This window comes from Bufo gargarizans, chromosome 10, assembly GCF_014858855.1.
Source record: "Bufo gargarizans isolate SCDJY-AF-19 chromosome 10, ASM1485885v1, whole genome shotgun sequence".
NCBI classification, from domain to species: domain Eukaryota; kingdom Metazoa; phylum Chordata; class Amphibia; order Anura; family Bufonidae; genus Bufo; species Bufo gargarizans.
The window spans coordinates 117,339,559-117,364,677 of NC_058089.1; the positions used below are offsets into that span (position 1 = coordinate 117,339,559).

General features: G+C 46.7%; 1 protein-coding gene across 1 annotated transcript; it reads left to right on the forward strand.

Moving 5' to 3' along the window:
- Nucleotides 1-10,302: 10,302 nt before the first annotated feature.
- On the forward strand, nt 10,303-18,458 carry NUDT19 (nudix hydrolase 19). The gene is made up of 4 exons (XM_044269797.1): nt 10,303-10,418; nt 14,913-15,692; nt 17,362-17,566; nt 18,226-18,458. Exons 2-4 carry the CDS (start codon nt 14,964-14,966, stop codon nt 18,450-18,452), a joined length of 1,161 nt encoding a protein of 386 aa, XP_044125732.1. The 5' UTR covers nt 10,303-10,418; nt 14,913-14,963; the 3' UTR covers nt 18,453-18,458.
- Nucleotides 18,459-25,119: the final 6,661 nt, after the last annotated feature.

Below are 25,119 nucleotides of genomic sequence, written 5' to 3' on the forward strand. Positions count from 1 at the left end.
CGACACCAAAAAAGTATTACGGTAATAACCTGTCAAAGTGAATGGGGCTGAGCTGTAATACCGCACACATGAGCGGCACTGTTTTTTTTTTTTTTTTCTGACCCATCAATAGCCAATCAATAACTCGCATGGTACCGCCCTCTGTTGTCACACTGAAATAATTTGCATACGAACGTTCCCTTTAAAGACATGGGGCGGCTAAGAATGACCGCACCCAGTATTATAACCCCCCTCCTTTTGCATGCTGAGAGGACGCCCCCACATTGTCTTTTACCATGAGAGGTCACTTTAAGATTTCGACAGGCAGAAAAAAAAAAAAAGTTTAGCGATGAATAATTTATACCGCGCTGCTTAATTATTAAAACTCATATTCTTCTCCTCTATGTCATCTGTGGCGGCGGAGGATACGGCAATCCTGGCGTTCTCCATGTGTCTCCTATGGTTTCCTGCCGTGAGGGAGACTCCCGCCTGCTTCATGGGGTAACCTCATGGTTAGATCGATCAGTCCCATAGCGCATGTCCGTCCACCGCTCTGTCCACTTCTATGGGACTGATGGAGAACAGTCTATTGTCTGACATGAAGGAGAGACTCGAGATCTTCCATACTTGGGATCGCCAGGGGGTCCCTGTGGTCAGATACCCCCCACTATCCATTATTTATCACCTATATGGATAGGTGATAACTTTCATGCAATAACCCCTTTAATTAAGGGCGTTCCTCCTTTGGGAACTGCCACCAATTGTAAAATGTGGGTACAAAGAGCGTCTCTTCTCTCTGGAGGACCCAGCGTGTCCATGCGTCATACTAGCCTGTAATACCTCCGCTTACCTGTGGCGGTGCTGCAGGGAAATTGAGCACTTTTGTTCACTTTTTTTTTTTTTTTTAGACAAAAAATTGTCTAAATAAAACCCCCAATTTTTTTGAGGCCTGTCAATCATGTGGGATTTATATGCATTTTTTGTAGTACTACTCATTAGGTTTACGATATGGAATTGGCAATTGCTTATTGGCAGCTGCCTTAAAGGAGTTATCCGGGAATTTAATATGATTGAAATTCCCGGATAACCCCTTGAAGTAAACCAGTCTTAAAGGGATTGTACAGGATTGGAAAAAAAATAGCTGCTTTCTTTCAAAAACAGCACTAGCTGAGCTGTAAAACCCACACAACCCATTGACAGGCAGATAATCCGATACAACCCCTTGAAGTCATCTCGCCACCACCTTGCCCTCTCAATCTTTTCCATTCTGTCCACCTGTACTTCTAATAAGCCTAGATGGCAGATACAGTGATCCCTTCTCTCATTTGAAAGTCTGCCACCTACAGCTCATTTGGTGGTACTGCATGCCAAAGCACATTTATGTTGAAAAATTCAAATTTTTTTACCCCGACTAAAAATCATATTTTTTTTTGCAGATTCTCCTGTCACAGTTATAATTATCAGGTTTATTTTTAGCTAAAATTAAGAGGTTACATTTATAATCCCCAGACCCTCCTCTGATATTTTTATGTATTATTTATTAATTTATTATAATGTGGATTTTTGTGTATTTAGAGAGCACCGAGAACGTCTATGTAGATAGTTTTGTAGCATATTTATAAAAAAATATATATTTTAACCTTTGGATACGACACAGAGATGCTCTGCTCAGCTCCAATTTTACAGCGGAGCAGTGGAATCTGCACCACAACTCCCAGCCTGCAGCTGTCAGAGGATGCTGGGAGTTGTGGTTTTGCAATGACTGAGGAGCTCCAAGTTGATGTCCACCGTAGCTGAGCACAGCAGGAACTGTCCTGTCCAAGGTAAAGCAAACATCCGTGCCTGGTTTACGTTAATATTACTGGATTGATTGGAATGACCGTTGCCGCGGCGTTGATATATATGTAACGGACACGTATGATCACATGTATATGGTATTAGGCTGTCCACGTTCGGCACTTTAACTGCCTTATGTACTATGTGTCTGTTCTCCGTGGAATTCACCAATGTACTGTGCCTGACATTCACTGTGCAGGGTCCTGGTTTCGGACATTACGGGGAGTAGCGATTCCGTTAACGAGGACGGCTCTGCCTGTAATAATAAAGTTTAACGACACAGAGTCTTTCTACCGCCAGTGGAGTGCTTATTTGACAACCATTTACCACGCGGCCTGAGATCCTGGGAATCAGTGGGGGTCCCGTTGGTCGCTAGAAATGTGGGAGAGCCACTTTAAGACGTACACGAGCGTAGAGATTCATTGTAAGAATAATAGATCAGTCAACAGCAACATGCTGACTGTTTCCACGTGGGGACAGGATATTATCTACGGTTTGATGCAGACTAAGAGCATAAAAAAAAGAGCGCCACCCCTGTCCACAGGTTGCATGGGGTATTGCAGCACAACCCCATTTACTTTAAAGGGTATACTGGTAAGGACAAGTTATATCCTATCCGCTGGATAGAAGACAACTGTTAGATTGGTGGGGATCGGACCTCTGGGACCCCCATAATCAAGAAAATGGGGGTCCCCAAATCAGTGGAGCCAGTTATCTCTGTGGGACTGCTGGAGAAAGAGTACAGAGCATGGAGGGGACACAGGACCCCTCTCTAGTGATTGGCGAGGGGCCCACTGGTCAGGCCGCCACCAATTTAGAAGTTTTCCTGTATCAAGCGGATAGGGGATAACTTGTTGTAACCGGAATACCCCTTTATAGAGCTGAGCTGCAATACCAGACACAACCCATGGATAGCCGTGGCGCTCTTCTAGAAAGAAAGCAGCCATATTTTTGTCATTTTGACTGGTTTTCCCCAATAAAGGGGTGGTCCCACCTGGACATTTATAGCATATCGACAGGATATTCAGTAAATGTCCAATAGACGAATAGGCGCAGGTTTCTCCATTGCGTTGAATGGTGCGCGGCCGCGCATGCGCAGTGTATGCTCCGTTCACTTCCATTATTGAAATGAGAGTGGGCTCCAGAGGTGGGACACGCTCCTATTTTTGGTTTATCCTGTCCATATGCCGTAAATATTCCATATGGGACCACCCCTTTAATGGCTGCCCTTAAAGGGGTTGTCCTATGATAGAACTGTATCCTTCATTCACATTACAGGGGATACGATTCTTATTGGTGCGGGTCCAACCGCTGGGTTTTCCACCGATCACAAGTAAAACGCTCGGCTATCTCTTGGAGCGGCAGCGGGCATGCTTGATTGCAGCTTCATTCACTTGGGGGACTCGGGACCCTCGTTCTCAGCGGTTGGGCCCCCACCAATCAGATACTTATCCCCTTTGGGACAACCCCTTCAAGCTGGTGTCCTGTAAGAGCATGATTCCGTTCTCGGCAGCTGTAGATTCTATCTGGGGCGTGCGGATTACAGGACGGCGTGTCATTGGCACCAGGCTGGCAGCCGGAGTTATGTCACTGGTGCCTGGTGATGCCAAAGGAAGGTGACTCCATAGAAAAGCCGCCAAGGGCGATCTACGGTCCCTCAGCCCCAGGATATGGATTTTCACATTTCATGTTACTGCAGAAACTGGTAAGTGGCCCTGTCCAGTTCACAGTAAGGACTCGGTCACCCCTGCTTCATTGGCGTCCGTGGCTCCATTCAAGTCAATGGGTCCGCCAAAAAAAAACGGAACACATACGGAAATGCATCCGTATGTCTTCAGTTTCCGTTCCGTTTTTTGCGGAACCATCTATTTAAAATGTTATGCCCAGCCCAATTTTATCTATGTAATTACTGTATACTGTATATGGCATACGGAAAAACGGAACAGAAACGGAAACACAATGGAAACAAAAAACGGAACAACGGATCGGTGAAAAACGGACCGCAAAACACTGAAAAAGCCATATGGTGGTGTGCTATAGGCGTAAGGTTGTACTTCCATATTCATCTGGGTATATTGTAATTTTCACTACTACTCCCAATATTGGGGCGTTCCCCTCCATTCTCATACTAAGGCTAGGGTTGCACGACAACATGTGTCGCGCGACAATTTTTATAATGATAGTCTACGGTGTTGCGACGCGATAGTAGCAAAGAATTGTCGCGCGGCACATGTTGCGGTGTAGTTGTGCCCTATGTGTCACGCGACACATGACGTCGTGTAGCCCTGGCCTAAAGGTGGACAGAGAAGGCGATGCGCCAGGCGACGTCTGTCACCGAGGAGTAAAAAAACGGATCCGCTGCAGAAAACAATGAATTAATATTTGACTTGAGGGGGCCGGGAGGAGAATGGGCGTGAAGGGGTTAATGAGGGCTGAGCTGGTGATAAGACGGGCACATTACCGGTGATGAGCGGCGCCTGCTATCCGCTCGTCAGCGCCGTAACCTTCACAGATTGTCATTACATAAAGAGTAATGCGATTACACTAATGCTGCGCCACACTCCCCGGGGATTACACAGGAGGATTAGATACACAGCAGACTGTACCGCCAGAGGATTAGATACACGGCAGACTGTATCACACAGGAGGATTAGATACACAGCAGACTGTGCCACACAGGAGAGGATTAGATACACAGCAGACTGTATCACACAGGAGGATTAGATACACGGCAGACTGTACCACACAGAAGAGGATTAGATACACAGCAGACTGTACCACACAGGAGGATTAGATACACAGCAGACTGTACCACACAGAAGAGGATTAGATACACAGCAGACTATCACATAGGAGGATTAGATACACAGCAGACTGTATCACACAGGAGAGGATTAGATACACAGCAGACTGTATCACACAGGAGGATTAGATACACAGCAAACTGTATCACACAGGAGGATTAGATACACAGCAGACTGTATCACACAGGAGAGGATTAGATACACAGCAGACTGTACCACACTGGAGAGGATTAGATACACAGCAGACTGTACCACACAGGAGGATTAGATACACAGCAGACTGTACCACACAGGAGAGGATTGGATACACGGCAGACTGTACCACACAGGAGGATTAGATACACAGCAGACTATATCACACAGGAGGATTAGATACACAGCAGACTGTATCACACAGATGATTAGATACACAGCAGACTGTACCACACAGGAGAGGATTAGATACACAGCAGACTGTATCACCAGAGGATTAGATACACAGCAGACTGTACCACACAGGAGAGGATTAGATACACAGCAGACTGTACCACACAGGAGAGGATTAGATACACAGCAGACTGTATCGCCAGAGGATTAGATACACAGCAGACTGTACCACACAGGAGACGATTAGATACACAGCAGACTGTACCACACAGGAGAGGATTAGATACACAGCAGACTGTACCACACAGGAGAGGATTAGATACACAGCAGACGGTATCACACAGGAGGATTAGATACACAGCAGACTGTACCACACAGGAGGATTAGATACACAGCAGACTGTATCACACAGGAGGATTAGATACACAGCAGACTGTATCACACAGGAGGATTAGATACACAGCAGACTGTACCACACAGGAGAGGATTAGATACACCGCAGACTGTACCACACAGGAGGATTAGATACACAGCAGACTGTACCACACAGGAGGATTAGATACACAGCAGACTGTACCACACAGGAGGATTAGATACACAGCAGACTGTATCACACAGGAGGATTAGATACACAGCAGACTGTATCACACAGGAGGATTAGATACACAGCAGACTGTACCACACAGGAGGATTAGATACACAGCAGACTGTACCACACAGGAGGGTTAGATACACAGCAGACTGTACCACACAGGAGAGGATTAGATACACAGCAGACTGTATCACACAGGAGGATTAGATACACAGCAGACTGTATCACACAGGAGGATTAGATACACAGCAGACTGTATCACACAGGAGGATTAGATACACAGCAGACTGTGCCACGCAGGAGAGGATTAGATACACAGCAGACTGTACCACACAGGAGAGGATTAGATACACAGCAGACTGTATCACACAGGAGGATTAGATACACAGCAGACTGTATCACACAGGAGGATTAGATACACAGCAGACTGTATCACACAGGAGGATTAGATACACAGCAGACTGTGCCACGCAGGAGAGGGTTAGATACACAGCAGACTGTACCACACAGGAGAGGATTAGATACACAGCAGACTGTATCACACAGGAGGATTAGATACACAGCAGACTGTATCACACAGGAGGATTAGATACACAGCAGACTGTATCACACAGGAGGATTAGATACACAGCAGACTGTACCACACAGGAGAGGGTTAGATACACAGCAGACTGTACCACACAGGAGAGGATTAGATACACAGCAGACTGTATCACACAGGAGGATTAGATACACAGCAGACTGTATCACACAGGAGGATTAGATACACAGCAGACTGTATCACACAGGAGGATTAGATACACAGCAGACTGTGCCACGCAGGAGAGGATTAGATACACAGCAGACTGTACCACACAGGAGAGGATTAGATACACAGGAGGCTGTACCACACAGGAGAGGATTAGATACACAGCAGACTGTATCACCAGAGGATTAGATACACAGCAGACTGTACCACACAGGAGAGGATTAGATACACAGCAGACTGTACCACACAGGAGAGGATTAGATACACAGCAGACTGTACCACACAGGAGAGGATTAGATACACAGCAGACGGTATCACACAGGAGGATTAGATACACAGCAGACTGTACCACACAGGAGGATTAGATACACAGCAGACTGTATCACACAGGAGGATTAGATACACAGCAGACTGTATCACACAGGAGGATTAGATACACAGCAGACTGTACCACACAGGAGAGGATTAGATACACGGCAGACTGTACCACACAGGAGGATTAGATACACAGCAGACTGTACCACACAGGAGGATTAGATACACAGCAGACTGTACCACACAGGAGGATTAGATACACAGCAGACTGTATCACACAGGAGGATTAGATACACAGCAGACTGTATCACACAGGAGGATTAGATACACGGCAGACTGTACCACACAGGAGGATTAGATACACGGCAGACTGTACCACACAGGAGGATTAGATACACGGCAGACTGTACCACACAGGAGAGGGTTAGATACACAGCAGACTGTACCACACAGGAGAGGATTAGATACACAGCAGACTGTACCACACAGGAGGATTAGATACACGGCAGACTGTACCACACAGGAGGATTAGATACACAGCAGACTGTACCACACAGGAGAGGATTAGATACACAGCAGACTGTACCACACAGGAGGATTAGATACACGGCAGACTGTACCACACAGGAGAGGGTTAGATACACAGCAGACTGTACCACACAGGAGGATTAGATACACAGCAGACTGCACCACACAGGAGGATTAGATACACGGCAGACTGTACCACACAGGAGGATTAGATACACGACAGACTGTACAACACAGAAGGATTAGATACACGGCAGACTGTACTACACAGGAGGATTAGATACACGGCAGACTGTACCACACAGGAGAGGGTTAGATACACAGCAGACTGTACCACACAGGAGGATTAGATACACAGCAGACTGTACCACACAGGAGGATTAGATACACAGCAGACTGTACCACACAGGAGGATTAGATACACGGCAGACTGTACCACACAGGAGGATTAGATACACAGCAGACTGTACCACACAGGAGGATTAGATACACAGCAGACTGTACCACACAGGAGAGGATTAGATACACAGCAGACTGTATCACACAGGAGGATTAGATACACAGCAGACTGTATCACACAGGAGGATTAGATACATAGCAGACTGTATCACACAGGAGGATTAGATACACAGCAGACTGTATCACACAGGAGGATTAGATACACAGCAGACTGTGCCACGCAGGAGAGGATTAGATACACAGCAGACTGTACCACACAGGAGAGGATTAGATACACAGGAGGCTGTACCACACAGGAGAGGATTAGATACACAGCAGACTGTACCACACAGGAGAGGATTAGATACACAGCAGACTGTATCACACAGGAGGATTAGATACACAGCAGACTGTACCACACAGGAGAGGATTAGATACACAGCAGACTGTACCACACAGGAGGATTAGATACACAGCAGACTGTATCACACAGGAGAGGATTAGATACACAGCAGACTGCATCACACAGGAGGATTAGATACACAGCAGACTGTATCACACAGGAGGATTAGATACACGGCAGACTGTACCACACAGGGTTAGATACACAGCAGACTGTATCACACAGGAGAGGATTAGATACACGGCAGACTGTACCACACAGGAGAGGATTAGATACACAGCAGACTGTATCACACAGGAGTATTAGATACACAGCAGACTGTATAACACAGGAGTATTAGATACACAGCAGACTGTATAACACAGGAGGATTAGATACACAGCAGACTGTATAACACAGGAGGATTAGATACACAGCAGACTGTATCACACAGAAGTATTAGATACACGGCAGACTGTATAACACAGGAGGATTAGATACACAGCAGACTGTATAACACAGGAGGATTAGATACACGGCAGACTGTACCACACAGGGTTAGATACACAGCAGACTGTACCACACAGGAGGATTAGATACACAGCAGACTGTACCACACAGGAGGATTAGATACACAGCAGACTGTATCACACAGGAGAGGATTAGATACACAGCAGACTGCATCACACAGGAGGATTAGATACACAGCAGACTGTATCACACAGGAGGATTAGATACACGGCAGACTGTACCACACAGGGTTAGATACACAGCAGACTGTACCACACAGGAGGATTAGATACACAGTAGACTGTACCACACAGGAGGATTAGATACACGGCAGACTGTACCACACAGGGTTAGATACACGGCAGACTGTATCACACAGGAGTATTAGATACACAGCAGACTGTATAACACAGGAGGATTAGATACACAGCAGACTGTATAACACAGGAGGATTAGATACACAGCAGACTGTATCACACAGGAGTATTAGATACATAACAGACTGTATCACACAGGAGAGGATTAGATACACAGCAGACTGTATCACACAGGAGGATTAGATACACAGCAGACTGTATCACACAGGAGAGGATTCGATACACGGCAGACTGTACCACACAGGAGAGGATTAGATACACAGCAGACTGTATCACACAGGAGGATTAGATACACGGCAGACTGTATCACACAGGAGGATTAGATACACGGCAGACTGTATCACACAGCAGGATTAGATACACAGCAGACTGTATAACACAGGAAACACACAGAGAGAATGCACCAAACAGATATAACACTGACTATGCTGGCAAGACATGAATAAAGGCATTAAAAGCTGAGACTTTTGCCAATATATTCCAGTCATGGATATATCGGAGCCCGCATGCACCACGTCACGGTTCTCAGCATGGCAAGGAGGATTAGATACACAGGAGGATTAGATACACGGCAGACTGTATAACACAGGAGGATTAGATACACAGAAGACTGTATAACACAGGAGGATTAGATACACAGCAGACTGTATCACACAGGAGTATTAGATACATAACAGACTGTATCACACAGGAGAGGATTAGATACACAGCAGACTGTATCACACAGGAGGATTAGATACACAGCAGACTGTACCACACAGGAGAGGATTAGATACACAGCAGACTGTACCACACAGGAGAGGATTAGATACACAGCAGACTGTATCACACAGGAGGATTAGATACACAGCAGACTGTATCACACAGGAGGATTAGATACACAGCAGACTGTACCACACAGGAGAGGATTAGATACACAGCAGACTGTACCACACAGGAGGATTAGATACACGGCAGACTGTACCACACAGGAGAGGATTAGATACACGGCAGACTGTACCACACAGGAGAGGATTAGATACACAGCAGACTGTATCACACAGGCGAGGATTAGATACACAGCAGACTGTACCACACAGGAGAGGATTAGATACACGGCAGACTGTACCACACAGGAGGATTAGATACACAGCAGACTGTACCACACAGGAGAGGATTAGATACACAGCAGACTGTACCACACAGGAGAGGATTAGATACACGGCAGACTGTACCACACAGGAGAGGATTAGATACACAGCAGACTGTACCACACAGGAGAGGATTAGATACACGGCAGACTGTACCACACAGGAGAGGATTAGATACACAGCAGACTGTACCACACAGGAGAGGATTAGATACACGGCAGACTGTACCACACAGGAGGATTAGATACACGGCAGGCTGTATCACACAGGTCATCACTCCTCCTGACCACACGGGGGCGCTGCCTCACACTCTCTGGTAACTATTCGGTGACATTTCGGTGCACGGGGAGTTGTAGTCACTGAGACAAGTCATGGCCGCTGCCGGGCTGACATCAGGAAGGACTCCGGCCGGGGTAATGCGAGGTCCTGACTGCGGGCGCTGTGTGTGAGGGGCGCTGTGTCTTGCAGGCTGTGTGGCCAGTGTCATGGCTGCTGGGGGTTATAGTGCGAACCTGATGGGAAAGGACAGTGTGAACTGAGCAGAAGACATGACCTCTGCCGGCTACACGTGTGTGTGTATATATATATATATATACTGTGTGGTTATATATATACTGTATGTGTGTCTATATATATACTGTATGTGTGTCTATATATATACTGTGTGTGTCTATATATTATATATACTGTGTGTGTGGTTATATACTCTCTCTCTTCACCTCTTTTGCTGACATTACAGATTCCTCTAGCACATATATATATACATATTTAATAATCTACATGTGTGTCCTATGACGGCTGACACGGATCTATCCACCTGCTTTCCCTCCTTCCATGAACTTAGACCCGATCCTGGTGCAGGACGCACACGTTCAGGGTTGTAGTCCATTGCAGATTCCTCTTTTTACCGCTGTACATTACAGGCTGTGGACACGTTACTTCTATAGCGCCACCATATTCCGCAGCGCTTTACAACTCTGAGGGTTCATGCACAAAACAAAAGATGTCGCAACGTAACTGGTTAATACTCAACTGAAACACTAGTGAGGGCCCCGCTCGCAAGAGCTTACAATCTATGACTTTATTGAATGTAAATTGTCTTTATACTTTTTCCTGCGTGGTGCGTGCGAGTCCTTCACCGAGCTGCTGGCGCCGCTGACCCTGGTATAAATGTCAGAGCTCTGTCTGCTCTCCCCCTCCCTGCTCTCAGCGTTAGGGCTCATGCACACAAACGTATATTTTTTCCGTGTCCATTACGTTTTCTTTGCGGCCTGTATGCGGAACCATTAACATGGCCGTTCCACAAAAAAATAGAACATGTCCCATTATTGTCCGAATTATGGAAAAGGATAGGACTGTTCTATTGGGGGCCGGCCGGTCCGTTCCACAGAATGCGCAATGCACTGGGCCGGTATCTGTGTTTTGCGGACCACAAAACATCCAACGGTCGTGTTCGTGAGTCCTTAGGCCTCATTCACACATCCGTGTCCATGATGACATCTGTGACCAGATAGTCAGCGGTTCATCCGTGAAGATGCCCATGAACAATCCGTGTTTGGTCCGTGCGTCTGTTTTTTGCCCTCCGCGTTTCATCCGTATTCCACTGCTGGGCTGAAAATTTGTTTTTAAAGCATCTCCTGCCAATGGTCCATGAAAAGCACAAACCAAACACGGATGGCGCCCGTGTTGTGTCAGCGGTTTTCACAGACCCATAGACTTCAATGGGCATGTTTGTGCCATCGTGTACTTCTCTGTGGTCTTTCCGCTGACTCACTGATGTGCGAGTGAACATATTAAAATACATGGGTGCATGCGCTGTCCATGGAGAACCACAATGGAAGCGCTAATTTCTCATGGCCCTGCCACCACCCCCACTCGTCTCTAGATCTCGCCGCCTGAGGCAGCCGCCTCACCTAGCCTCATTGGAGGTGCACCCCTGAGTGTGTGCATATTGTATCCAGATTGAAAGCGTTTCCGTCTGTGAAAAAAAAGCTTAAAGGGGTGCTCTCGCTTCAGCAAGTGGCATTTATTATGTACAGAAAGTTAACACAAGGCACTTACTAATGTATTGTGATTATCCATATTGCCTCCTTTGCTGGCTGGGTTAATTTTTCTATCACATTATACACTGCTCGTTTCCATGGTTATGACCACCCTGCAATCCATCAGCGGTGGTCATGCTTGCACACTATGCAAATAGCGCTGGTCTCTTTGGTGGCCGGGATGGTGGGAGCATGCAGAGGCTGGTGCTTTTTTTCTATAGTGTGCAGACATGGCCACCGCTGCTGGATTGCAGGGTGGTCGTAACCATGGAAACGATCAGTGTATAATGTTATGGAAAAATGAATCCAGCCAGCAAAGGAAGCAACATGGATAATAACAATACATTAGTAAGTGCCTTGTGTTAACTTTCTCTACATGATCAATGCTATTTGCTGAAGTGACAAAACCCCTTTAACCGCCTCCGGACCGCCTAACGCACGGATACGTCCTGGAGGCGGTCGATTCATTCCTCCTGGACGCATCCGTGCGTCATCTCGCGAGAGGCGAGATTTCAAAAGACAACTTTTCCCATTTTTTTTATACAAAGTTGGCATTTGACCAAGATATTTATCTCACCCAGCATGGGTATATCTAAAATGACACCCCAAAACACATTCCCCAACTTCTCCTGAGTACGGCGATACCACATGTGTGACACTTTTTAGCTGCCAAGGTGGGCAAAGGGGCGCACATTCCAAAGTGCACCTTTCGGATTTCACCGGCCATTTCTTACAGATTTTGATTGCAAACTTCTTCGCATGCATCTGGGCCCCTAAAATGCCAGGGCAGTATAACTACCCCACAAGTGACCCCATTTTGGACAGAAGACACCCCAAGGTATTTCGTGATGGGCATAGTGAGTTCATGGAAGTTTTTATTTTTTGTCACAAGTTAGTGGAATATGAGACTTTGTAAGGAAAAAATAAAATAAAAAAATTCATGATTTTCCGCTAACTTGTGACAAAAAATAAAAAGTTCTATGAACTCACTATGCCCATCAGCGAATACCTTAGGGTGTCTACTTTCCGAAATGGGGTCATTTGTGGGTTTTTTCTACTGTCTGGGCATTGTAGAACCTCAGGAAACATGACAGGTGCTCAGAAAGTCAGAGCTGCTTCAAAAAGCGGAAATTCACATTTTTGTACCATAGTTTGTAAACGCTATAACTTTTACCCAAACTTTTTTTTTTTATCAAAGACATGTAGAACAATAAATTTAGAGAAAAATTTATATATAGATGTCGTTTTTTTAGAAAAATTTTACAACTGAAAGTGAAAAATGTCATTTTTTTGCAAAAACTTTGTTAAATTTCGATTAATAACAAAAAAAAGTAAAAATGTCAGCAGCAATGAAAAACCACCAAATGAAAGCTCTATTACTGAGAAGAAAAGGAGGTAAAATTCATTTGAGTGGTAAGTTGCATGACCGAGCGATAAACGGTGAAAGTAGTGTAGTGCAGAAGTGTAAAAAGTGGTCTGGTCATTAAGGGGGTTTAAGCTAGGGGGGCTGAGGTGGTTAAAGGGGTCGTCCTACGAAAAACATTCTACAGTTTTCAAACCAGCTCCTGGATCTGAATTCTTTTGCAGTTGCATGTAATTAAAAATTTAGCCTAGCCACTGAGTTATTAAATGAAATCTATCTGTATAGCGCCACCTGCTGTCTGTTTCTTTTCAAAATAAATGTCTGGCTCACTGAGAAGGCCGCACATGCTCATTTGCATCCTTCAACTGCCTCCTGAGCTGTGATAGGGAGAGAGCTGCAGCAGAATGGACACGCCCCCTGAGCTGCTGCTGCAGGCAAGCCACGCCTCCTGTCAGATTTGAGATAAATCTAGCAGAGCAATGGATGTGGATCCATGTGAGGTACAGCGCTGGTTCCAAGTTTTTTAGAAAGAGACTGTCATGTGCTATATGATGTCTGGTTGTTATTTTTTACATCAGTCATGGGATAAGAATAACAATCTACATCTCCTACCAACCATCGGTGAGAAACACATTTTTTGTTTTCCACACGAGTCCCATTCACTTCCGTGAAGCCAGAACTGCGGGGGGAAAACGCACCATATAGAATAAGCTGCGATTTTTACTGAACGCAAAGATGATACATGAAAAAACGTGCATTAAAATGAATTGGTTGGGATTCAGTCTGGATGCAATGTGTGTGAAGGATAGCACCAGACTGAATCCCAACCAATTCATTTTAATGCACGTTTTTTCATGTATCATCTTTGCGTTCAGTAAAAATCGCAACTTATTCTATATGGTGCGTTTTTTTGTCCCCGCAGTTCTGGCTCCACAGAAGTGAAAGAGGGTTACAAAGAGATAGTTACAAAGAGGGTTAGGAGGTTGTACGTGGAAGATCAGAGAGTGGAGAGGAGGGAAAAGCATCTCAGGAAGGAAGATCACACAGGGGGAAGACAGCAGCATCCAGGACACACAGATCCAGCATATATTACTGGGAGGGACTCCTCTTCATGAAATCGGTTTGAAACTATGAGCACATTGATTATTTTTAGTGGATTAGATTCAACCAAATGTCAGCTACACCAGGCTTCCTCAAACTGCGGCCCTCCAGCTGTTGTAAAACTACAACTCCCACAATGCCCTGCTGTAGGCTGATACCTGTAGGCTGTTCGGGCATGCTGGGAGTTGTAGTTTTGCAACAGCTGGAGGGCCGCAGTTTGAGGATGCCTGATCTACACACTGAGCAACAAATCCATTCACATCCGCCATCAGTTGTGCGCTAGTAAATTCTGGATTATTAGATATTCCAGATGATTGTGATGTACCTGTATGTGGTGTGATGCACGCCGGATGTATACCGCTGTTGTCACCTGCATTTAGAATACATTCTTCTACTTACAGGAAAGACCTTAGACTGGGCGTCTCCTCTTTACGATACTCCACGCCATCAAAATGAACACCACCTTAAAGCACTGGAGGGAGGCCGCCACCCTCATTTTAACAGCCGGATGCCAACATCGAGGAGCCGTACCGAAAATCACAGCTCCAGGTCCCTGGCACGGGCAGAAGAAGACGACCACATTCGATTATGAGGTTCTATTACTACAACGCAGTGAGAAAAGCGGCTTCATGCCCAACGCGTTTGTGTTCCCCGGAGGACTTGTGGAACCCTCCGATTTCTCCAATGATTGGGTAAAAGTCTTTCAGAGACACGTCCAGAAGCCTAACTTTGGGCTTGGCGTGGTGAAGCAGCCTCCCGACACTAGGTCTCCCATGTTCATCAGTGACAGAACGAAGTTTGGCTCCCTGATCCCCGGCGAGGTGGCCTTCCGGATCTGCGCCATAAGAGAGACCTTTGAAGAATCGGGTATACTGTTGGTGGTTCCTGAGAAGTCCAGTATTGAGGACAACCAGAAGTTCATGGACGCTTACGATCAAGATGGAGAAACCGTAGCCAAGTGGAGAGGGGAAGTTCAGGGTGATCCCCTGAAGTTCATTGAAATGTGCAAGGAGCTACGATGTGTCCCTAATATCTGGGCTCTTCATGAGTGGGGTAACTGGCTCACCCCCTTGTTCTCTAAAAACACCAAGGCGAGGCGCTACGACACGGCCTTCTTCATCTGCTGCTTGCCGAGAAAGCCGGTCACTGTGGATGACCAGAAAGAAGTGGTCACCTTCAAAGTGAGTGCCCACAGCTAAGATTTTGTCTGCTTCATACAGGCACTAGCGGATTGTCCATAGACCCTCCAGGCAAATTTCCTGGTGAGACGATGCCCGGGGGCCACCCAAGCGCTCCTCTTGGCCGCAAGCCAAGTACATAAAGATCTGATGAGCTCAGCATTAATGTAGGAGCATCAGGCACTTATGCATCCGGCCAGTGGCTGCAGGTCCCTCCTGAAATCGGTTATATTGCCATCCTCAGGAAGATGATACAGCTTCATACCGTGGGCCTGTCAGCAGTATATTGTGCTGCACTGTGGTATCTGGTACACTGGGGTGTTATTTTGTTCTGCACTACGGTATTGCTGGCCCCGCTTTTTTCTGTTGTCACACCTTCTCTCAATTTGGACAAGCCTACAACATGGGGCTACTCGTATCTTCTTTTCCAGGGCTACTTTAAGTTCTCAGTCCACCCCTGCATACAGGGCAAAGGAGACATAAGTGTGTTATACTCCAGAGCTGCACTCACTATTCTGCTGGTGGAGTCACTGTGTACATATATTAGGCCTCTTGCACACGGCCGTTGCCGTCAGTGGCCATATTGCGGCCCGCAAACAGCGGGTCTGCAATATGCGGGCACCGGCCATGTGCTCCCCGCATCATGGATGTGGACCTATTCACTTTAATGGGTCTGCAATCCAGAGCTGCGGTGCGGAACTGAGGCACAGACTGCTTCCATGGCGTTTGTCCATGCCTCTGCACCGCAAAAAAATAGAACATGTTCTATTTTTTTGCAGTGCGGACGGATCAAGGTCTCGATCCGTGCCGCACGGGCAACGCAAATTGTTGTGCATGATCCCTTACATTACTGATCCTGAGTTACATCCTGTATTATACTCCAGAGCTGCACTCACTATTCTGCTGGTGCAGTGACTGTGTACATACATTACATTACTTATCCTGTACTGATCCTGAGTTACATCCTGTATTATACTCCAGAGCTGCACTCACTATTCTGCTGGTGCAGTCACTGTGTACATACATTACTTATCCTGTACTGATCCTGAGTTACATCCTGTATTATACTCCAGAGCTGCACTCACTATTCTGCTGGTGCAGTCACTGTGTACATACATTACATTACTTATCCTGTACTGATCCTGAGTTATATCCTGTATTATACTCCAGAGCTGCACTCACTATTCTGCTGGTGCAGTCACTGTGTACATACATTACATTACTTATCCTGTACTGATCCTGAGTTATATCCTGTATTATACTCCAGAGCTGCACTCACTATTCTGCTGGCGCAGTCACTGTGTACATACATTACATTACTTATCCTGTGCTGATCCTGAGTTACATCCTGCATTATACTCCAGAGCTGCACTCACTATTCTGCTGGTGCAGTCACTGTGTACATACATTACATTACTTATCCTGTACTGATCCTGAGTAACATCCTGTATTATACTCCAGAGCTGCACTCACTATTCTGCTGGTGAAGTCACTATGTACATACATTACTTATGCGCCCTGTGTAGACGTACCCTTAGATTTTTTTGGTCTGTGATTTTTGACCTTCCTGCTGTTCCCTCTTTCCCACAGTAACCTGTAGAGACTGAGTGAATGGACAGACAATCCCTGTGCCGCCATGTCCTGTAATGTATTGTGCTGTCATATCTTTCAGTGGTGGACTCCTCAGGAAGCATTAGATCAATTACAGGAGAAAACCTGGATCCCTCCTCCTCAGCTCTATGACTTGAGGAGATTGTGTAACTTTACGCACCATGAGGAGCTGCAGAGATTCGCTCTCCATCGGGGCTTGGAAGGCTGTGAAAGATGGATGCCTGTTATTGTACGCGCCAAGGATGGCATGGTGCATACACTCCCAGGTATGTAACTTTTGGGGGGGTGAATAAAGCCTCAAAGAGACATTAACAATATAGACAAAGACACATTAGGAGGTAGGGAGCAGGGGGATCTACCATTCTCCAGGATCCTCTCAGGGCGGTCTAGTAGACCAATTTGGGTCCCAGATGGCGTGGAACAAGTCTACTTTGTCCTGAAGCAGAGCTGTCATGTACTCCATGGTCCTGACGTCAGACACCCTGGCGTAGAGGTCATGCCGTCCAACCATTGGCAGAGGCGGGTCACTGCTGAGGTCATTGATTGGCTGAGATGTCATGTTCTGTGTGCCGAGGCGGGACCAATAGTGGAGAACCCGGTAACTGCAGTGATGGGGGATCGGTAAGGTCCATAATACATCTTTTTTTATTTTTTCAGCCCGTTGGGCGGCCCCTTTAATGGTTGCATCATAAAAACGTTCAGCGGCTTTCTGAGGAGGTTTGGAAATGTGTGGGGTCGGTCCCTTCATGTGCAGTGTCCAACCTCTGAGCCATCACTCAGTGCAGAGAGTCCAGGACACTTGGCATGAAGGGACCGTCTCCGTGGCACCTGTGATCACAGCACCGGGACATTATAACGTCTCGGTCATACAAGAAGCATGACCATCTACTGGGATGATGACGTTTGTTGGTTTATCATCTTGCAGGAGACGAGCTCTACCCTGAGGATCCTGATGTCACCGGAGAGACAGCGAAATTGTACTCCACAGACCAAACAATAGAAAAGCTCATCCAGGACGGAGAGCGCCTCCACAGGCTGTTAACCGTGGATGGGGTGGCGCGGTTCTTTATAAATACGCAGCCGAAATACAAACACGTCAACCCGCGCATACCGCAGAGTGACAGCGACAAGAAGGTCAAGAGCCAGCTGTGAAGAGCGGAAAAAATATGTCATAGAGAATAGTAGAATTAAAGGGAATGTCAGCAGGAAATTGACCAGGTACAGTGCCTTGTAGGGCTAGCCCAGCTGAGTGTAATGATACCCTTCACTTAACAATCCGATGCTTCATTCTGGAGAAAAAATACTTTAAATCCATCAGCAAAATGTTAAGTGCTAAGAGGGCGGGGCCAAACCACACTGTGCACCCTTGCTCCACCTGCTTCCTCTTTCAGCCCCTCCCTCTCCTTCTTGATTGACAGGTGTTTGCATAGTCATCTCACCTTGTATTGTCAGTTAAGGAGGGGGGGAGCTGACAGGAAGCAGGAGGAGCAGGGGTGCACAGAATGGTTTGGCCCCGCCCTCTGAGCACGTGTGGAGGGAGGGTATGCGGGTGTTGGGGTCTTATGTCTGTAAAATTTAAAATATGTTGATAAAAATTACTTTAATTAATAAAAAAAAACAAAAAAACCTTTTTCTCCAGAATGACAGAGGAATAAGGACGAGCAAGAGTGCAGCTTCGGGCCTGCCCGACAGTCATGAAGGACCAACAGGCAGACAACTAATATGCCCCAAACTTTCCAAAAATATTCAGAGCTGGCCTCAGTGGTCACATGTGTTAGTGACGTGATGTTCCAACACGTGACTGCTGAGGCCAGTGATTTTCATGGGACCTAGTCCCGTCCGGTGGCGGAGGAACTGCGGAGAGGGGAGTAACTAACCCTAGAGCCCCATTAAAGAATTTTGTCAGCAGTATTGACCATGTTAAACTGCTGACAGCACCAGGTAGGCCTGGGGAGAGCAGTACAAACATACCTTTTGTCGAGTGTTTTATTATCAGAGGTAGTGTCAATATGAAACTTTATTCTGCCAGGTTCTGCCTCAAGTGTCCCAGAAGTAGGGGCTTCACTGTGAAGTCTGAGCTGTTTCCCAGTCTTCCCCCCTCTGCTCTGAGTGACAGCTGAAGCATCCTAACAGGAGACCACTACAGCTGTCAGTCAGAGGGAAGGAGCAGAACCTGGCAGAATGAAAGTTCATATTCACACAAAACTCCTGATAATAAAAGTTCCACAAAAGTTATGTTTGTCCTGCTTTCCACAACTCCTGCCTATTGCTGCTAGCAGTTTTGCATGGTCAGAACTGCTGACAGACTCCCTTTAATTCCGATCAGCTCCCAACAAATAATCTACTCTACCCATCGGTGGCAATGTGCAAAGAGTCCCGGTGGGGGGTTTATCATTGTATGATATGATTTCTGAATATAACGACATGAACGTTTCCATTGATCATGGAGATAGTTTTATTGTTCTTTTAGAAAAAACTTCAATAAAAAAAATTCCACAATTTGATTTTGGTTACTGGGTGGCGATGGTTGCACGCGCGCGGCTCTCTTCATTGTAGTCTATGGGAGTTACGGTAATGGCAATGTAATACAGAGATGTGTCCATGTTTCAGGGGGTACACCCAGCTTAGATATGTACGGCACGTGCACAGCATATGCCATGAAGGTCTGATTTACCTGTGGGGCTTTTTGCACCAGTAAGTGGCGCATGTGCAGTCTGTTCATCAATGGTGCTGCCCACGTTGGGTATTGTACAGCTCATACCCAGGCCCGGTGGTGATGTGATTCCGTCTAAACAGCGATCTGCTGCCCAGAAACAATGAATCTGTATGAGGACGAGCGATTGTAATACCGACCGCCTGTTCTCATACTGTGGAGGTGATCGCTGCAGGTAAATCACCTCCACTGAGCGAGCAGCTGACTGTCGGGGAGGAACGCTTCCTTCCCAACAATCTGCTCCTCCTCTCTAGTGTGTAAATGCACCTTTAGGGCTCATGCACACGAACGTGGTTTTGGTCTGCATTTTTTGCGGCTCGGATGCGGACCCATTGAACTTCAATGAGGCCGCAAAAGATGTGGACAGCACTCCGTGTGCCGTCAGCATCCATTGCTCCGTCCCATGGCCTTGCAAAAAAAATAAAAATAGAACATGTCCTATTCTTGTCCATTTTGCAGCCAAGAATATTTATTTCTATCCTGGCCGCCCGTTCTGTTCCGCAAATTGGCACGTTTGTGTGCATGAGCCCTCACACGTTTATTTGCTAGATGACTGGAGCCCAGTCTCCCCGATTACCCTGCATGGTTTACTCAGGACTGATCCTATAGATGAGGGACGAGAAAAGGAAAAATGCCCAGGAAAATTCTTTACAAATGGAGAATATACAGTACAGACCAAAAGTTTGGACCTTCTCATTCAAAGAGTTTTCTTTATTTTCATGACTATGAAAATTGTAGATTCACACTGAAGGCATCAAAACTATGAATTAACACATGTGGAATTATATACATAACAAAAAAGTGTGAAACAACTGAAAATATGTCATATTCTAGGTTCTTCAAAGTAGCCACCTTTTGCTTTAATTACTGCTTTGCACACTCTTGGCATTCTCTTGATGAGCTTCAAGAGGTAGTCACCTGAAATGGTTTTCACTTCACAGGTGTGCCCTGTCAGGTGTAATAAGTGGGATTTCTTGCCTTATAAATGGGTTTGGGAGCATCAGTTGCGTTGTGGAGAAGTCAGGTGGATACACAGCTGATAGTCCTACTGAATAGACTGTTAGAATTTGTATTATGGCAAGAAAAAAAGCAGCTAAGTAAAGAAAAACGAGTGGCCATCATTACTTTAAGAAATGAAGGTCAGTCAGTCTGAAAAATTGGGAAAACTTTGAAAGTGTCCCCAAGTGCAGTCTCAAAAACCATCAAGCGCTACAAAGAAACTGGCTCACATGCGGACCGCACCACGAAAGGAAGACCAAGCGTCACCTCTGCTGCGGAGGATAAGTTCATCCGAGTCACCAGCCTCAGAAATCGCAGGGTAACAGCAACTCAGATTAGAGACCAGGTCAATGCCAGACAGAGTTCTAGCAGCAGACACATCTCTAGAACAACTGAGGAGACTGTGTGAATCAGGCCTTCATGGTAGAATATCTGCTAGGAAACCACTGCTAAGGACAGGCAACAAGCAGAAGAGACTTGTTTGGGCTGAAGAACACAAGGAATGGACATTAGACCAGTGGAAATCTGTGCTATGGTCTGATGAGTCCAAATTTGAGATCTTTGTGCGACGCAGAAAAGGTGAACGGATGGACTCTACATGCCTGGTTACCACCGTGAAGCATGGAGGAGGAGGTGTGATGGTGTGGGGGGGCTTTGCTGGTGACACTGTTGGGGATTTATTCAAAATTGAAGGCATACTGAACCTGTGAAAGTAGCCTAATAGAGCTCTATCAGGGTGACTAGGACTACACACAGCATCAGGGATGTTACCATGGCAGCCAGGGCTTCAGTAGCGTCCTGGCTGCCATGGTAACCGATCGGAGCCCTGAGATTACACTGCTGGGGCTCTGATCAGAAGCTGCCACTGTCACCAATGAGAAGGAGGGGACCCAGTGGCCACTGCCACCAATGCTTTTAATACTGTGGAGGGGCGCACTGCGCCACCAATGTTTTTAATACTGGGGATGGGGGGAGGGCGCACCGCCAACAATGATAATTAACGTTTAATACACAAATGCAGCCGGCGGCAGAAAGACATTGCTGGCACCCGACCTCCGACTGGGCGCTGCGATCAGTGGCAATTAACCCCTCAGGAGCGCCACCTGAGGGGTTAATTGCCGCGGATCGCAGCGCCCTGTCAGATGTTGGGTGCCGGCAATGTGTTTCTGCCGCCGCCTGCATTTGTAATGTATTAAACGTACCCTCCCCCGCCCCTCTGCGCTCTCATTGGAGGCAGCGGCAGCACAGGGGGAGGGAGAGACGGCTTCCTTCTTCCCTGTGCTGCACAGGGAACATGGCGCACGGTGAGAGCAGCGCGGCCATGTTCTCTGATACTGGGCTGTGCAGTAGCGAAGCCTGGTATCGATAAAAGACAAATCCCGGTATCGTATCGATACCGGGACAAAAGTGTCGATTGGGTATCGAAAGTTCGATACCCGAAACAACCCTATAAGAAAGTATAGAGAATATATATATATTTAAAAAAAAGGTCCTCTTTCAAGGGGTAATCCAGAGATTCATTTTTTTTAATCTATAATAAAATCATAATTGTTACTCACCTGACCGATCCTTCGTCGCTACCTTTGTGACACCGAGCTCAAAACAGAGGAAACGATTGGAGAACTCTGCTCAGCCAATCACTGGCAGAGGTGGGTTATTACTGCAGCCATTGATTGGCTGAGATGTCTCCTCAGGGCCAGTAGTGGAGGACCTGGTAATCATTAGAACGGCAGTGGTAGGGGATCAGTAAGGACCATAGTAATTATTTTTTTAAATTCTTTTAGCCCCATATATAATAAATATAATCCAGTTGGGCAGCCCCTTTAATCGTATCATGAAATGTTTAGCGGCTTTCCGAGGAGGGCGTTCCCTTCCTGTGCAATGTCCAACCAGGAGACCACTAGAGCCATCACTCACAGCAAAGGAGAGGGGATCGAATACCGTCAGTGCAGAGAGTCCAGGACATGAAGGGACCGCCTCTGCGGAACCTGCGATCACAGAACCGGAGACATAACTTGTTAGTCACACAAGAAGCATGACCATCTGCTGAGATAATGATATTTCTTGGTCTTGCAGGAGACGAGCTCTACCTCGAAGATCCTGATGTCACCGGAGAGACTGCAAAAATGTGCTCCACACAGCAAACAGAAGAGCTCCGGGGCGGAGACGCCTCCACAGGCTAACTTACGTGGGTTGGTTGCCTGAGATCTATATAGACACGCAGCCGAAATACAAACACGTCAACCTGCGCTGTGAAGAGCGGGAAAAATATGTCATAGAGAACAGTAAAATTAAAGGGAATGTCATCACTGATAAACCAGGCACAGTGCCGTGTAGGGCTAGCTCAGCTGAATGTAATGGTACCTTTCACGTAAAAAGATCTGTTGCTTCATTCTGGAGAAAAAGTACTTTCAATCCACATTGAAATGAGTAGTTAAAGTTTTTTTTGAGATTTGTATACTGATGACTTATCGTCAGCATAGGTCATCAGTATCTGATCCCGCGGTCTTCTCTCTGCTTTTCCTAGGCCAAGCGATGACACGTTCAAGGTGTCTGCTCCTGCAAGTGTCTTGGAGCTTCACAATCCTTCCAGGGCACCTGCAGAACCTAGCAGAATAAAACTTCATCTTCACACTACTCCTGATTAAAAATCCCCCACAAGAGGCATGTTTGTCCTGCTCTCCTTCTGCTGTCAGCAGTTTCACATGGAAATACTGCTGACAGACTTCCTTTTAAAGGGGTTGACCCATTTTGCACTCTGGTGGCACAGTGCTAGGATATGCTACCAATGTCTGTAAGCCGCAGGTCCCGCCTCTTGAGACCCGCACCTATCTCTGGAACAGGGCCTCTAAAGCTAAGGTGAGCGCACCGCGCATAGGTGGTGTGCGCTGCATTCACTTCTATGGGATTTCCTAAAAGAGCTAAGTGAGCGTGCTCGGCTATTTCCAGAACTCCCACAGAGATGAATGGGAGAAGCCCGCCCGCCTCTTCTTTCACCTCTATGGGAGTTCCTGAAATAGCTGAGCTGGCACTCTTCTATTTTCAGCGCTCCTATGGAAGTGAAAGGAAGCTGGCTGTGCATGCGCGGTGCTCTCTCGTTCTTTTTCGGGGCCCCGTTCTAGAGATATGCCACCTCCTTTAAGGCAACTCTAGGGGTAGTTGGTCACCTGACGGCACACCCACCGTTCCTGCGACACTGCCCTCTCTGTGAGAATCTATGGATTTATCTTCTGCGCAGCTTTCTACTAAAGCCACCATCTTGCACAGGCCTGATGGTTTGTGGGTTGGGGGTGACGCGGTACATTTTATACAGTTTCTACGGTACAATATGATTTCTGATCATGTGAACGTTTCCTTTGTCAATGGAATAATAGTTTTACTGTTCTCATAGAAACACTTCAATAAAAATAATTTTCAGTAATGTGATTTTAGTTACTGGAGGGCGATGGTCGCCTGCGCAGTGCTCTCACCATTGTAGTCTATGGGAGTGATGGAAACCACCAAGTGCATTGTAATACAGAGACGCGTCCAGGCACCGGGGGTACGCCCAGCTTAAGCCTCAGGCAGACGTCCGTGGGATACCGGACTGGTATTCTGCTTAGTGCAGGAGCGCACGGCGTCATTAGTTGCTATGACACCGTGCGCTTCGTGCCGCCGCTGCACTACAGTAATACACTTGTATAGATCATATGAGTGTATTACTGTACAGCAGCGGCGGCACGAAGTGCACGGCGTCATAGCAACCAATGACGCCGTGCGCTCCTGCGCTAAGCAGGATGCCAGTTCGGTATCTCACAGACTGTGTTCCACGGACGGAGGCTTTAGACATGTACGGCAAGTGCACAGGATATGCCGTGAACGTCTGATTTAGGGCTCATGAACATGTGCAGGCCGGGCCCGTAATGCGGCCCGCAAACAGCGGCTGTTTGTGCACCGCATTACGGATGCAGACCCATTTACTTGAAGGTGTGGTGCGGAACAGAGGCGGTTGAACCACTACGGAGTGCTTCCATGGGGTTTCTCTCCATGCCTCCACACCACAAAAAAATAGAACATGTTCAATTTTTTTGCGGTGCGTACGGATCACGGACAGAGCTGCCAACCAGA

Coding starts and splice junctions, on each gene's coding strand:
- NUDT19 (XM_044269797.1), top strand. CDS start 14,964: ATGAACACCACCTTAAAGCACTGGAGGGAGGCCGCCACCCTCATTTTA. Junction 15,693..17,361: donor AAGAAGTGGTCACCTTCAAA/GTGAGTGCCCAC, acceptor CATATCTTTCAG/TGGTGGACTCCTCAGGAAGC. Junction 17,567..18,225: donor CATGGTGCATACACTCCCAG/GTATGTAACTTT, acceptor ATCATCTTGCAG/GAGACGAGCTCTACCCTGAG.